The sequence below is a fragment of the Dendrobates tinctorius genome, unplaced genomic scaffold (assembly GCF_039654945.1).
Source record: "Dendrobates tinctorius isolate UK_male_01 unplaced genomic scaffold, ASM3965494v1 ptg000015l, whole genome shotgun sequence".
Taxonomy (NCBI): domain Eukaryota; kingdom Metazoa; phylum Chordata; class Amphibia; order Anura; family Dendrobatidae; genus Dendrobates; species Dendrobates tinctorius.
Window position 1 is genome coordinate 19,343,876 of NW_027361683.1, and position 15,896 is coordinate 19,359,771.

At 44.7% G+C, this 15,896-nt stretch overlaps 1 protein-coding gene across 3 annotated transcripts in view; it reads right to left on the reverse strand.

Moving 5' to 3' along the window:
• Positions 1-1,645: 1,645 nt before the first annotated feature.
• The window catches only part of SH3D21 (SH3 domain containing 21), a 156,088-nt gene continuing 141,837 nt past the window's right edge, over positions 1,646-15,896 (reverse strand). For 2 of the 3 annotated variants that reach the window (XM_073562671.1, XM_073562663.1), the window contains exons 18-20: positions 8,949-9,121; positions 8,348-8,411; positions 1,646-1,831 (exon numbers count right to left, since the gene is read on the reverse strand). In XM_073562671.1, coding sequence (XP_073418772.1) covers positions 1,793-1,831; positions 8,348-8,411; positions 8,949-9,121 — 276 coding nt within the window. In that variant the 3' untranslated portion in view covers positions 1,646-1,792. Of the gene's footprint in view, positions 1,832-5,197; positions 5,231-8,347; positions 8,412-8,948; positions 9,122-15,896 lie in introns of all 3 variants that reach the window. The other variant, XM_073562681.1, reaches the window with a different exon arrangement.

Sequence of the window (15,896 nt, forward strand, 5' to 3'; positions counted from 1 at the left end):
GGTGGGGAAGGAGACAGTAGGTTGGTGGGTTGCAGCAGTTCCGGTGTTGTTTGAGGTGATATCTCCAGTAGTGGTGAGGAGGTAGCGGGGTCATTGCAGGCTGTAGGCTTTCTTGAAGAGGTGGGTTTTCAGGTTCGGTCTGAAGGATCCAAATGTGGTCGATAGTCGGACATGTTGGGGCACAGAATTCCAGAGGATGGGGGCTATTCGGGAGAAGTCTTGGAGGCGGTTGGGTGTGGAGCGAATAAATGTGGAGGAGAGAAGGAGGTCTTGGGATGACCGTAGATTATGTGAGGGAAGGTATCGGGAGATTAGTTCAGAGACATATGGAGGAGACAGATTATAGATGGCCTTGTAGGTCAGTATTAGTAATTTGAACTGGATACACTGAGGGAATGGAAGCCAGTGAAGAGATTTGCAGAGGGGAGAAGCGGAGGAGTAATGAGGAGAGAGATGAATTAGTCGGGCAGCAGAGTTAAGGATGGACTGGAGAGGTGCGAGGGAGTTAGCAGGGAGACAACAGAAAAGGATGTTGCAGTAGTCGAGGCGGGAGATGATGAGGGCGTGCACAAACATTTTAGGAGATTTAGGGTTGAGGAAAGGACGGATTCTGGAAATATTTTTGAGCTGGAGGCGGCAGGAGGTAGAAAGAGCTTGGATGTGCGGATTGATGGACAGGGCAGAATCAAGGGTTACTCCGAGGCAGCGGACTTCCGGTACTGGGGAAAGCGTGATGTCATTAATTGTGATTAATTGTTAATACATGTGGTGATTGCCTGTTTGTTAGGGAATTCCCACATGTATTCAGGCTGTCAAGTTGCCACAAATCATGCAGCTGCAGCAACAGAAACTAAGGCTAGTTTCACACTTGCGTATGGCCGAGCTGCGGAAGGATGTGGACTTCCTCCGTGAAGCTTGGCCCCATGGCCGCACCTCCTCCGGTCAGCTCCACCTACGTTGGAATGCGGCCTGCGTACCCTATCTTTAGCATTGGGTATGCAGGCCATGCCGAAGTATGCGGATGCCTCCGCATGCGTTGTTTTGACAGTGCGGCGACCTGCGCCGAACGCAACGTATTGCATTTTGGTGCGGTCACCACACCATCAAAACGACATATGCGGAGGTTTCCATATACATCGGCATGGCCTTCGTACCCAATTCAAAAGATAGGGTACGCAGGCAGCATGCCAACATAGGTGGAGCTGACCGGAGGAGGTGCGGCTGTGGGCGGAGCTTCACGGAGGAAGTCAACTTCCTTCCGCAGCTCGGCCATACGCTAGTGTGAAACTAGCCTAAATCTCCGAGCAATTCCCAATACTCAGAGGAAACCCGAGCAACGAGCATACTCACTCATCACTAATGGTGAACCATTAGTGCTGGGTCATGACAATGCTTATATACTGTATAAAGCAAACCACTGTGATGAGCATTTTTATAATGGACTGTGTACCAGTATCTTGCAATTATATCATATATAAGATTGATAATACAAAAAAAGAAAGAAAAAACATTGACTGTAGAATAGGCATTCATAGTTTGTACCACCATTTTTATCAATAAATGCCAGATCTATGATCTACAGAAGACTACACTGCAGAAAGTTTTGGAATTATACACCACAAAATAATACATACAAAAAAACATCTTGGTCCAAAAAGCAAAGTGATATTTATTCTCAGAATATCTCTAATAGTGTCCATTCCCAGTGTAGTCTTCTCATTGTTAGGTCTGCCATCTTCCCGTTTCCTGCTCTTTTGGTGCTCATGGGATCAGCCCAAGTTTTCAATGGTATTTAAGAGGATGATAGCTTCTTGAGGTTCTCAACTTCCATCTATGAAATACATATGAAGTTTAATATTATCTTCTGAGGAGTATACATATGACATGTCACTTATTTGCCCACTCTTATGTGCCACTAATGATGTGCTCTATTAGACATCAGTAACATTTTCTTTAATCACCTGTTTGGCATTCCCTGCTTTAGATAACCTCCCTCCTCTGAATCTATGCAGGGATCAGGTATCTAACGTTATCAAGTTAAATTTACCATCTGCTAGTGGGTATTATGAAAGCTGCATCAGTGAGACAGGCTATGGTTACATACTGTAAACCATGAGATAACCTTGACCCTTTTCTAAGGAAGGTCAGTGTGGCATATTAAAATGTGTAAGCATCTGTGAGAAACAGTAAAGGGGTTAACCCGAGAAGTGGCAGAAGTTTCTATTCATTTTTTTTTTTTTCAAAAAAGATTCATAACACAACCATTTATTGTTATTGTACTAATCTTTCATTTCACTGTCATTGATTGCATCTCTGATCACATAAAAACCATTCTTTGTTGGCAGTGCACCTTCTCATGAAAACAGGGAAATGGTTGGCGATAATTAGCAAAAAGTGAAAATGGGTGTTATAATACACGACTGATCGACTTGTTTTACACTTGTTAGGTCAATTTGGCAGTACACTGTCTGAACATTGATCTTGAAGGAAATATCTCTCCTTGAATACCATTTTATTTGTTGTTCTTAATGAGGTTGTGGAACTACTAGGACAACCCTTTCCTAAATATAAAGCATAGCAATTAGTGGGTGCGTTTGAGCTGCTGTGCTCTCACATCTAAAGAGGGTGGTAGTTGATTAGTGACCACTGATTGTTATGCCACGAGACCCTGTAGACCCAATGCCGACATCACTGGAAAGGCGCAAGTACAGGAGGTGAGTGTCTGTCAGTTTTATATTACACCAAGGAATATAGTATGTACTGTAAGAAGGTTTGTCATAGTAGTGGACAACCATTTTTATAGGTACAACAGTGTGTACTGATTCATTTCTTAAAGAGGTTGTCCCCTTCTAGAAAATCAAGGTTCTCGGGTGCAGTTTGTTATGAATAAGCCACTCTTTCCCAACCATCCCCGAGTAAGTGCTGAGACTCTGTCGTTACTCCCAGTCTAGTTAAAAGTACGGCAACCAATCACAGACCTCAGTGGCTCTACCTGTGTAGACAGAATGCGTCGCTCAGCGCCATCTCGCTCACTGATTTGCTGCCATCCTGTCGATGTGACATCACGGTCACAGCCAATAACAGACACCAGGAGTATAGGGAGAGACTCAGCAATGGACTGTGTTAGGGTAACTAAAGCGTGATTGGTTTTTTTTAACAACCTGTGCCCAGAACCAGGGATTTTCGGTTTTATCTTTGATGTTTTGGAGCTCTACATTGTGATAAAGCATTACACATTCCCTTCAAAGCCATAGAATTAAAGGAACCAATCCGGAAGATTTAGACCTCCAAACTGTAATAGACTTGGAATCCCACACGGTAATTGGTTAACAATGATGTGATGGGGTAATCCAATGGATGGAGCATACATTTAAGAAAGAGAACTGCCACCGGTTTGCCCATGGATTAGCTTTATTTAGGGTGAAATCATGGTCTATTCACGTGAACACCTCTTCAATAAGTGACATGTCTCTCACATACTGAAGCGGTTTTCATATCTACTATGGAAAAATCCATGGCCATATAAATAGCATTGCAGATGTACAAGTGATGGTGATGGGAGGCAGGTTTCATAAGAACTTTTATATATGCATATACTTTTTATGTTCCTGCCTATGGCATTTGCATGGCAGCTGGGATTTTTTTCGATGATTTTCAGTTTTTGTAAACTATTATGGGGAGACTATAGCAGAAAAACAGGTCCATTCACTAACATTATCTTCGCATTTAGAATCGTTGAAATAGGCAGCTTATTCTTATAAGTAATGTTGTGCGAATGAAGCCTAGTGTAAACAAAGCACAATAATATAATTCGAGCACCACGAGTTATGTCATGTGGTGGTTGGATGGTGTCTTGGTTTCAGTGCTGTGGGATACACTGAGCGCACAAAAGATTAAGGACACCTGTTCTTTTCTTGAAATAGACTGGCAGATGATGCTCATGATCCACCGTGTATTTCACCTCTTAAATCTCTTTGAGACACTGAATATGAAGGGAAAAAATACGCAATGCACACTGGCATTATGTGCTCACATCTCCATTACATTATTTTTTTCTTTCGGTGAGTGGGGGACGGAGACAGACATCTTTGATCACGATGGGGAGATGCATTGCCAGTGCACAGGTTCAGTCATAGGCTGGAGTCACACTAGCATTTTTAAAATAGGCCCGATTTTGTTCCTGCAAAGTCGGACAAGTGTAGTGCAAGCGTCATGTGTTTTTCATGCGAGTACAATCCAATTTTTCACACCTAGCATCCAATTTACATCCGAATGCAGTGATTGCTATCCGACTGCAATGCAATTTTAATATGAGCTTTTACATAGAGAAGTTCACTAAGGCCCCTTTCACATATCAGTTTTTTGCCATCAGTCGCAATCCATCAAATTTAGAAAAAAACGGATCCCGCAACTGATTCCGCCGGATCCATTTTTTTCTATTAGACTTGTATTAGTGAGCGACGGATTCCGACTGATGGCCGCACGTTTCATCCGTCGTTCGCCGGATCCGTCGGAAATTCTTTGTCCGTCGGCCGGAGACAATGGACATAAGATTGTCTCCGTTGAAAAGTCATACAGTGACAGATCCAGCGCCATCCGTTGTTTGCTAGAATGGAAGCCTATAGGCACGGGATCTGTCGCTGTCCGACAAATGACAGAATCCGTCTCCAGATTCAGTTTTTTTTAACTGCGCATGTGCCAACACTGTGCCTGTATGGTGTGTGCAGGCTATATGTGTGTGCGTGCATGGCGGGGTTGTGCAGGGGTCTGTGCAAGGTTGTGTGCAGGGGTATGCGGGTTTATGCATGGGGCTGTGCGTGGGAATGCGGGGCTATGCGGGGGTGTGCGGGGGGTATGCAGGGCTGTGCAGGGGTCTGTGCGGGGGTCTGTGCATGGGTATGCGGGGGGCTGTGCGGGAGTATGTGGGGGTGGCTGTGCGGGGGGTAGGCGGGGCTGTCCGGGGGTTTGCGGGGCTGTGCGGGGGTCTGTGTGCGGGTATGCGGGGCTGTGCAGAGTTCTGTGTGACGGGCCTGAGTGTGTGTGTTTGTGTGTATGCAGGCATCATCCGATGGGACTACAATGACTGCTACAGTGACAGTGATTGACAGATTAGCCAATGATGGGACAGTAGTAGTCCCATCATCTGGCTAATGTGTTGAATGTAAAAAAAAAACACACATATGTAGTTCATACTCACCATATTCTGCTAATCCCTGAAGCCCTTGCTCACCTGAAAAAAAAATTAAATAATAAATAAACAATATACTCCCTGTGTCCAACGTAATCCAATTAATACGATTGCCCCACGACGATCTCCCGTAGAGAGCTGTCACATCACCTGATGCGAATGCTCTCCAGGGGCTCCGGTGATACAGTGATGGAGATAATCCTCCACATTGTATCACTCTGCCGTTGACAGGTCACTTGAGTTCACCTGTCACTTTGCGGCACTACAGCGTGAGAATTTTCTCATGCTGTAGTGCTGTAAAGTGAGAGGCTTATCTCCAATGACCCACTGCTGGAGGGTTATCTCCAGTCAGTGTGTCATCGGAGGCCTGATGTGACAGGGGAGATCGGCGTGGGACAATCGTTATTAATGGGATTACGTCGGGCAGGGAGTATATTGTTGGTTTGCTTTTTATTTTTTTGCAGGTGATCGATGGCTTCGACTGGATAGGCGTAAAATAAAAATTTTGAAAAAATGTGTCATGTTTTATTTCATTAAAATACTTTATTCTTATGTGTGTGTTTTTTTAACCATTTATTGATATATGATTAATAAAGGATAGGCGTCTTATTGACGCCTCTCCATTATTAACCGGGCTTAATGTCACCTTACAATAGCAAGGTGACATTAACCCCTTATTACCCCATATGCCACCACTACTCGGCAGTGGGAAGAGCGGGGCTAAGTGCCAGAATTGGCTGTGGGCTGGTATTTGTAGCCGGGGGGGGGCAATATCCATGGCCCCTTCCTAGGCTATGAATATTAGCCCACAGCTGTCTGCGTAGCCTTTCTGGCTAATAATTATAGGGGGACCCCAAGTCATTTTTATATCCAGTAAAGGCTATGCAGACAGCTGTGGGCTGATATTCATAGCCTGGGAAGGGGCCATAGGTATTACCTCCTTCCCAGGCTGCAAATATTGGCCCCCGGCGGTCAGCTTTCCCCCTCTGGCGCAGAAAATTGCCCGGGAGCCCAAGCCATTTTTTTTCCGTTTTTTTGTTAAATAAAAAATATTGTTCATTAATAAACATTGGCCTTGCTATTATCTATCTATCTATAGATATATCAAAAGATAGATATATCTATGGATATATCCATGGATATATCTATGTATATAGATATATCTATGTATTCTACCTATCCCATATCTATCTATCGATCTGTCTATCTGTCTGGGGGCGTTTTTAAAAATGGATCCGTCAAAAAAACGGAAGAAATGGATGAAAAAACGGATGCGACGGTTCCGATTTTTTTGACGGATCCATCGCATCAGTTTTTCACAATCTGCAACGGAGCTGTCGAGCCAACAGATTGTGACTGATGGCAAAAAACTGATATGTGAAAGCAGCTGAACTCATTTACACATCATTTTCAAAGGAGATATTCTTCAAAACACACACATATAGATAGATAGATAGATAGATAGATAGATAGATAGATAGATAGATATAATGCATGATGGTTGCATGATGTGACCATACAGCCTGCCATCCAGCAGAGACACTGAGCAGCGTGTACTCAGTGTCTCCCTGTGAACTTCTATTCCCTGTCTGAGTGCACCATGAGCATGAGAAAGTTCTCCTTCGTCATGCAACCATGCATCCTGACATCTGGATGTAGCAGAGCTAGACCCGTCGTGGGACAAATGGATTAGCAGCATCTCTGCAGAAAGGTGAGGAATATTTTTTTTAAAACTCTTTTGCAGAAGATAATGGCATTGAGAGAATGGGTGAGGTCGTAAGTATGGTTTAATTAAGATTTATTAAAGGAGTCTGTGTCATTCTTTCAATTAAAGGACTTTATTCTGGGTGTTTGTATTTTTCTGCAATATGACTGTGTGGTTAATAATAGGGGCGTCTTATTGACGCCTCTCCATTGCTAACCTCGGGGCTTGTTGTCACCTGACAATACAAAGGTGACATCAACCCCCTCCAACTATCAACCCCCTTGCCACTGCTACAGGGCAAGTGGGAAGAGTGGGGCTATGTGCCAGAATTGGCACATCTTAGAGATGTGCCTTTTCTGGGGCAGCTGAGAGCTGATGTTTTAGCCTGGGGGGCCAGTAACCATGGCCCCGTCCTAGGCTACTAATATCAGCCCTGCAGCTGTCTGCATAGTCTTTGCTGGTTATTAATTATAGAGGTACCCTACATCATTTTTTCAGGGGGTCCGCCATTTGAATAGCCAGTAAAAGCTAAGTATACAGTTATGAGCTGATATTAATAACCTGGGAAGCGCCATGGTATTACCCCCTTCCCAGGCTATAAACATCTGTCCCCAGCAATTGGCTTTCCCTCTACTATGGAGCCCATGCCATTTTTTTCAGAAAAATAATCTTTTAATAATAAAAAACATGTACAGTAAGCTGCACACACATTGGCATTCGTCCAATTTCATTGCAAGTGAGAATGAGCCCATATACAGAGTTTGATGGGTGTCAAACTAGAGGAACAACATTGGTATCTGATCATTGGTGGCTAGTACTGTGCACCTAGAAAGACCTCAATTACAACTTGTGTGAGCCAAAGGCTCCTTAAGAGCTCCTGTTAGTGACTGAATTACACATTTGTAATCCACACTTACAAGTGTTACCTACATATGGAGGTTCATGTGCCATTACTTGTAACTAGTGATGAGCAAGTATACTCGTTGCTCGAGTCTCCCCGAGCATGCTTGGATGGTCTCTGAGTATTTTGCGTGCTTGGGGATTTAGTTTTTGTCGCCTCAGCTGCATGATTTGTGACTGCTAGACAGCCTGAATACATGTATGGAATGCCTGTTTGTTAGGGAATTCCCACATGTATTCAGCCTGTCTACAAGTCGCAATTCATGCAGCTGAGACAGCGAAAACTAAATCTCCAAGCACGCCAAAATACTCGGAGATCACCCGAGCAACGATGCTACTCGCCCATCACTACTTGTAACATAATAGATGTATTCTCTACAAGAAGCATTTTTAAGCAGAAATAGACTTCTCTTGGTGATACTCTATTGGAGGTAACACGCACATACAATCCAGCGTATGGATCCATAATAACTTGATGCCCTGCAGTCCAGGGTCTATGTGAATGCATTACACAGATCAACCGTCACTAGGTCTTATCTACTTTTTCCACGTACCTGCAGTGCTAAGCGTTTCACTCTTTCTTGACTCATTTCTGATCTAATTTCTTGTATATCCGTCCTGCAGTAAAAATAAAAAAAAGAAAATAATGCACAATTGTGAATGTGAGGATACTAAGAATAACTAGTGCACGGTAAATCTTAGTGCTAATATTTTTGTGCAATAGTGTGGCTGCACATGTGATAGTATGCCAAGAACTAAATAGGGCAGCACTGTGGCACAGTGGTTAGTGTTACAGGGTATGCGACAGAGCAGGAAGAGACACCAGGCCGATAAACAATCCAAAGAGATTTATTGGAACAGTGAACTGGGCAGCACAAATGAGGGGATAAGGAATTTAGATTGTGAGCCCCAATGAGGACAGTGATGATAATATCTATAAAGAGCTGCGGAATATTATGTCACTATACAAGCAAAGCATAATAATACATTGCAAAACTGCACATAGTTTTACTAAATATTCAGGCTGATTTGTAAGTTTTCACCTATGCGAGTTTCACTGGTTATATATAAAATGTTTTTAAAATAACCAACATTTAAAATGGTGGTTACATACAAGCAATACAGAAAAGATAGAAATACAGCGTGATTACTTACAAGTGCTTATTTTTAAGTATCTCCATCATAAGCTTAAGTGATCTGATTTCTTCCATAAGCTCCTCCACTTGAACACTCTGTACAGGCTCAGGACTTTTCTTGGAAGTAACAGAAGCTGAATTAGTGTTGGTCTTTGAAGTTTGACTAGGTGTGGTAGAAAACCTTGGAGTATTCTAGGGAAACAACAGAAAATGCCCATTTTAATCATAGCATACGCCATCTCCCAGACATTAAATGTAAAGGTCAGGGTATATACCATATTTTTCTACATTTCAGTTTAAGGATTAGATTTGCCTCTAAATATACCAGTTTGCAAATTTTTTAAGTTCAGATTACAGTTCATTGAGACCTCATTCAGACGTCTGTGAAACATGTATGTTTTCTGTGTTTTTCACAGAGAACATATAAGTACCCATTATGATCTATGGTGCTTTTCACATGTCTGTGTTGTTTTGAAGACCTTGAGTCCACCAAAATATCATGGAGAAATGTCCATTTTTGATCGAAGTCACGGATAAAAATTACCAATAAAAGTGTAGTTAAGCAAAAATCACAGACAGCACACGGATGCCATCATTGTGTTGTCCATGATTAACACTGATGAAACTCACACTATTTTTTCTACGTATGTGAAAAACCACAGATGTCTGAATGAGGGCTTAGGGTAAAAATGTCATTGTGACAGCAGTATTACTATAAATATAGAGTCACAATTGCAACAAGTCCTAAAAGGAGAGACACCAAAAGCTTTACAAAGACAGTCCTAGCAAAACACCATTTTTTTCTATATTTATAGAAATTGGAAATGTATGTAATTAATTATTTTTATAGTTTCCCTTTAAAGTGCTTGGCTGAAAAAAAGAAATGAACACACCACGCCAATACCTAAGGGGGCATATTTTCTAGAGATTCAAATGGAGCTATTCGGCACCAGTCCTTGCTAATAATGGCATGCATTATCTCCAAATGTCTGACGTGATACTACTTCCTTTTAAAGGTGGGCACGTAATATCCATCACTACATCTTATATGTGCATATGATACAAACATTTATTAAAAACATCTAACAGCCACGAAATGGCCGTTGCCCTTCACAGTCTCTTACTCACTCCCTGCCTACCGTGTTCTTTGCTACATTGATGGACTAAGGGTATGTGCACACGTAGTGAAATCTGCTGTGTTTCCGCAGCGGTTTTGGCTCTGTGGAAACGCAGCAGATTCTGCTGCGTTGTACAGTACCTTTATTTTCAATGGAAAAAAAAAATGCAGTGCACATGCTGCGGATTTTTCCGCATGGTTTTGCTCCAGTTTACAATCCGCAGCATGTCAATTGTTTGGCGCAGAACCGCTGCAGTTTTACACCTCATCCATTATGAGGTGTAAAACCGCAGGGCAAAACCGCAGATAAACTGCACTACTTTTGTCCTGCGGATTTACCTGCGGTTTTCTCTCCAAAATCCGCACACCCAAAAAACTACGTGTGCACATACCCTAAAGGATTTTACTACAGAACTTAGTGAGTACCGCTTTTCATTTTTTTTTGGATGACAATGAATTATTTCTAATGTGAGTACCACCAATAATTTCTGTATATGGCAAACTGCTCCACATGTGGAAATAATACATGTCATCATTACGGAGGACTGATGCCGAATAGCTCCACTCTGATAAACTTTGCATTGCTACTTGGGAGGTAGGCACAGCCTTCAGGCATATAAGATTTATCATGGATAATTCCAATGATTTACCCACGGAGCTGCCAACAGCAAACTGCGGTTTAATGGCAGGGAGAGAGGATGCGGGAGAATTTTTCATGGACTGTAATTTTAAAGAAGAAAATCAAGTTATGGGCACAAGAGTGTTAGAGGACAAAATTAATATGTTAACAGAGAAATAAATCCGCTTTTCTCTAGCAACCTTCCACGACGGGCATAGGAGGTTGTCTCCACACCCTAATGGGGGACAGGAAGCACGAGAGGTTAAAAGGTCCCTCCCACCTCGCTCTCACCAGTGTCTTTCCTGTCCCCCATGGGGCATGGAGAGGTTCGGTATGCTGTGTGGCCGGCTGCTGCAGCGTACCTGTAATCCTTAAGCCGGGCAGTGGTGGCCGGAGGCGCTGCCTCCCCTCCTCCGTACTGCTCCCGTCTTGTTAGAACACGGGACCTTCCTGGCCCACCCATGCTCCCCAAGGGGGAGTAAAGCGGGCCAGTGATCCCCGACCGGAGGCCTCCCGCAGCTCTCCGGTCTCTCCTCCTCCTGCTGTGCGCCGTGCGGTGACCCGGAAGTGACGTCACGCGCGGTCACTTCTGGAGTATGTGTGACGACTTCCTGTCATGGCGGCCCTCATTCAGCTGCCGGCGCGTGGAGCTCGCCAGCACTTGCTGTGCCTGCTCTGAGACCCAGGGAGGAGGAGGGGGAAATGAAAAGGCTGCGCTGAGGGCAGGGTTAACCCCTTATTAACACGCCGGAAGATGCCGACAGGTAAGACAAAATCCCCTGTCAATTCAGGCTCCGAAAATTGGGAACAACCGGGAACCTCTAAATCAGCCGAAACTAGGAAATACCTCCTTTCTGCGGAATATGTGGAGGAGCTGGTCAGTGCCGTACGGGCCACCATGGGCCTAGAGGATGAACCTGTTTCTCAGTCAGCACAGGACCGCATGTTCGGGGGATTTGAGGGACCCAGACGAACAGGTTTCCCAGTACATAGGAGCATAGTAGATATGATCTCTCAGGAATGGGAGTACCCAGAGAAGCTCTACTTCAGAACTCAGGCTTAGATTTCCCCTGGAGGGAGAGGAGTTTAAATGGGACATCCCGAAGGTTGATGTCCAGGTGGCAAGGGTGGTGAAGAAGACGGTCCTTCCATTTGATGATGCGTCCTAGCTTAGAGACCTGATGGACCGTAAAGCAGAGAGCCTCCTAAGAAAAGCCTGGGAAACCTCTACCTTTTCCTTAAAGTCAGGAATTGCGCCCACATGCGTCTCTAGGTCTCTCTTCCAATGGATAGAGGAACTAGAGAGTCATATTTCTCGGGGAACCTCAAGAGGTGACCTCCTTAACTCCCTTCCTATACTACAGACAGCTACAGGCTTCTTGCTGGATGCATCAATGGAGATGATCCGCACCTCTGCCAGGGCTATGGTACACTCCAATTCTGCAAGGCGGGCCCTCTGGATTAAAATGTGGAACGGGGACGTGACCTCCAAGGTTAAACTCTGCTCTTTACTCTTCAAGGGTGAACATGTCTTCGGCCCAGCCTTAGATGAAATTCTTGAAAAGGCCACAAATAAAAAGAAGATGCTTCCTGAGCAGAGGACCACAAAAAAGCGGCTTTTTCAAGCCCCTCAGAATCAGACCTCCCAGCCGAGAGGTAAGGGAAAGACGGGAAGATGGAGTTATGCTAAAGGGAGAGGCAGGAACATCCTGGTCCCCCAGCAGCAGCAACAGCCACAAGAAAAACAATGATTCGACCCCGGTGGGGGGAAGGCTTTCGATGTTCTTTCACTCTTGGCAGTTGATTTCCAACAGCCCCTGGGTCCCCAGCGTGATCAAGGAGGGCCTACTGCTAGAACTCGAATCCTCCCCCCCACGGGGTATAAGAGTTACCTCCTTACCTCCTCGGGAGCCTCCAGCGCTAAAATCCGGCATCCAGCTCCTTCTACAATCAAATGTCATCTCTCAGGTCCCTGTGGAGGAACAGGGAAGGGTCCTTATTCCAGACTGTTCCTAGTGAAAAAGCCCACAGCAGAGGCAAGAATAATAATAAATCTGAAAGGCCTCACCCTACACATCGCATATTGCAGATTCAAGATGGAGACGGTAAAGACCGCCATTCCTCTGATAGGGCCGTCTTACTTCATGGCAACCATAGACCTGAAGGATGCCTGTTTCCACATTCCCATACATCCTTCTCACAGGAAGTATCTAAGGTTTGAAATCCGTCAGGGTAGAGAAAACAGGCACTATCAGTACAACATGCTTCCTTTTGGGATATCCTCTGCCCCTCGAGTATTTTCCAAGATTATGGCGGAAGCTGTGTCCCACATCAGAAGCCAGGGCATATGCATTGTACCCTACCTGGATGACCTACTGATAATAGGAGCCTCCTACCAGGCCCTGGAAAACCAGGTGACTCAAACCCTGGGTATTCTCCAATCGCTGGGGTGGATCCCGAATATAAAAAAGTCTCAGATCCAACCCTCCCAGGAGATAAAATTCTTAGGAATCCTCCTAGATTCAAAAAAACAAATGTCCTTCCTCCCGGAGGAACATCAGAAGTGCATAATATCAAAGATCTCGAGTTTCAGGAAACAGAGGTCCCCAACCCTCAGGTCAGCCATGTCCATACTAGGGTCAATGACCTCCTGCATCCAGTCAGTTCCTTGGGCGCAGGCCCACTCCAGAATACTCCAGTCCCACATCTTAGGAAACTGGAACAGAGATCACAGCTGCCTGAGCAAAAGAGTCCAAACCCCGGGAAAAGTGAAAGCTTCACTAGCATGGTGGATGGACCACAAAAATCTGTGCAAGGGAATCAACTGGTCCCAGATCACCTCGGTCACGGTAACGTCAGATGCCAGCAAGAAAGGCTGGGGAGCCGTAGTGTCCCGACAACCACTCCAGGGGTTGTGGAGCCAGAAAGTGAGTACAAAATCCTCAAACTTCAGGGAGCTGAAGGCCGTGGAGGAAGCTGTCCTGGCAGCAAGACTCCTAGTCCAGGGTCATCATATCAGAGTCTACTCGGACAACATAACAACAGTGGCCCATCTCAGACACCAAGGTGGCACAAGATCCAGCAGCCTAGAGGGCCTTTCAGGCCGAATATTTTGCTGGGCCGAAAGACACCTCCGTTCTCTAACAGCAGTCCACCTAAAGGGTACCTCCAATCTTCAAGCAGATTTCCTGAGCAGAAAATGCATCCAGCCTGGCGAGTGAAGCATAAACGAAAGAATCTTTCAGAGGCTGGTCAACAGGTGGGGCCTTCCGGAGGTGGATCTACTGGCCTCAGGAGAGAATGCTCGAGTGAGAAACTACTCCCTGTACCCCAGGGACAGATCCCTGGGGGTAGATGCCTTCGCCCACAAGTGGAGGTTTCATCTGGCATATGCCTTCCCGCCAGTTCCAATCCTTTCCGCAACCCTGAGGAAAATCTGGGAGGATCGGACCCAAACCATCCTAGTAGCCCCGCTATGGCCAAAGAGGAGCTGGTATTCTCTAATTACAGAACTACAGGTAGACGGGCCATTCCTCGTACCCCTGGAAGACGACCTTCTCTTGCAGGGCCCTCTGCATCACCCAAACCTCTGGGGAATGAAGTTAGCGGCGTGGTTACTGAGACCCAGATCTTGAGGGCCAGGGGGCTATCAGAGGCAGTAATAAAAACCCTCCAGAAATCTTGGAAACCGGTCACCATTGCTATTTATAACAAAATATGGAAAAAGTTTTCCTCATGGTGTCTGCCAGATTTGCCTGACCCAGAAAACATTTCCCGTATTCTGAATTTCTTACAGAGGGGGCTTGAGCTAGGTCTAAAGCCTAGCACACTGAAAGTACAGGTATCGGCATTAAGCTCCATGTTTGACTGTGACTTGGCCAACCACAGGTGGATAAAAAGATTCATTACATCAGCCACTAGGCTACATCCAAAAAGGCTAGTTGCCATTCCACCATGGGACTTGAATGTGGTACTTACGGGACTCACTCAATCCCCCTTTGAGCCCCTGCCATCTTGTACTCCTCAGCTCCTCTCCTGTAAGGTGGCCTTCCTTATAGCAATAACCTCAGCAAGGCGAATAGGAGAGCTCCAAGCTCTCTCAATCAGGGAACCCTACCTAACAGTTAGAGATGATTCCATAGTTCTTTCCCTTGATTCATCATTCCTACCAAAGGTTGTGTCTGACTTCCATAGATCACAGAATATAATTCTTCCCTCATTTTGTCAAAACCCAGCAAACCCTAAAGAAGAGGTGTTTCATACTCTGGACGTAAGGCGCATAATTCTCCACTACTTAGAGGGTATCAAGCCCTATAGAATCGACCACAACCTATTCATCCATACCTCTGGTCCAAACAAGGGAAAAAAGGTAGCAAAGAACACCATTGCCAATTGGCTTAAGAAGGCCATCTCCGAAGCATACCTGGCGCAGAACATCACTCCCCCTATGGGGATCAAAGCGCATTCAACATGATATACCTCTACTTCATGGGCTGAGAGGGAAGGCACATCTTCAGAGCAGATTTGTAAGGCAGCAACCTGGTCCTCCTTACATACTTTTACTAAACACTACGGGTTGGACCTTGTGTCCAACAGGGATCTAGTCTTTGGCCGAAAAGTTTTTCAGGCCGTTGTCCCCCCTAGTGCAGTATAGGTTGTTATGCCTCCTATGCTGTCGTGGAAGGTTGCTAGAGAAAATAGAATTAGACTTACCGGTAATTCGGTTTCTAGAAACCTTCCAAGACACCACTATTTCCCTCCCTGTATTCTTCGACAAAAATCTGAGAATCTTAAGGTAACTGGTGCTATGGTGATCAGTTATAAGTCACTGGTGAAAGGGAGGTGGGAGGGACCGTTTAACCTCTCATGCTTCCTGTCCCCCATTAGGGCGTGGAGACAACCTCCTATGCTGTCGTGGAAGGTTTCTAGAAACCGAATTACTGGTAAGTCTAATTCTATTTTTTGGATTATTAAATCACTTAAATCTTATGATGAAAGGTATTTCTCAATTTCAGGATGATTTATATTTCTGCAAGCAATAATGGGAACAGATCTATTTAGAATGCTCACAAAAACTGTTAAAATTAGTTCTAAAAAGTAATGAAAAAGAATATGCTGATTTAATTATCGTACTAGAAAAAGCAAAGAATGAATTAAAATCACGTCTTGCTGAAAATCAATTGAAAACCTTTCAACCTTTCATGCGAAACCAGAAAGTAAACAAAGAAAAA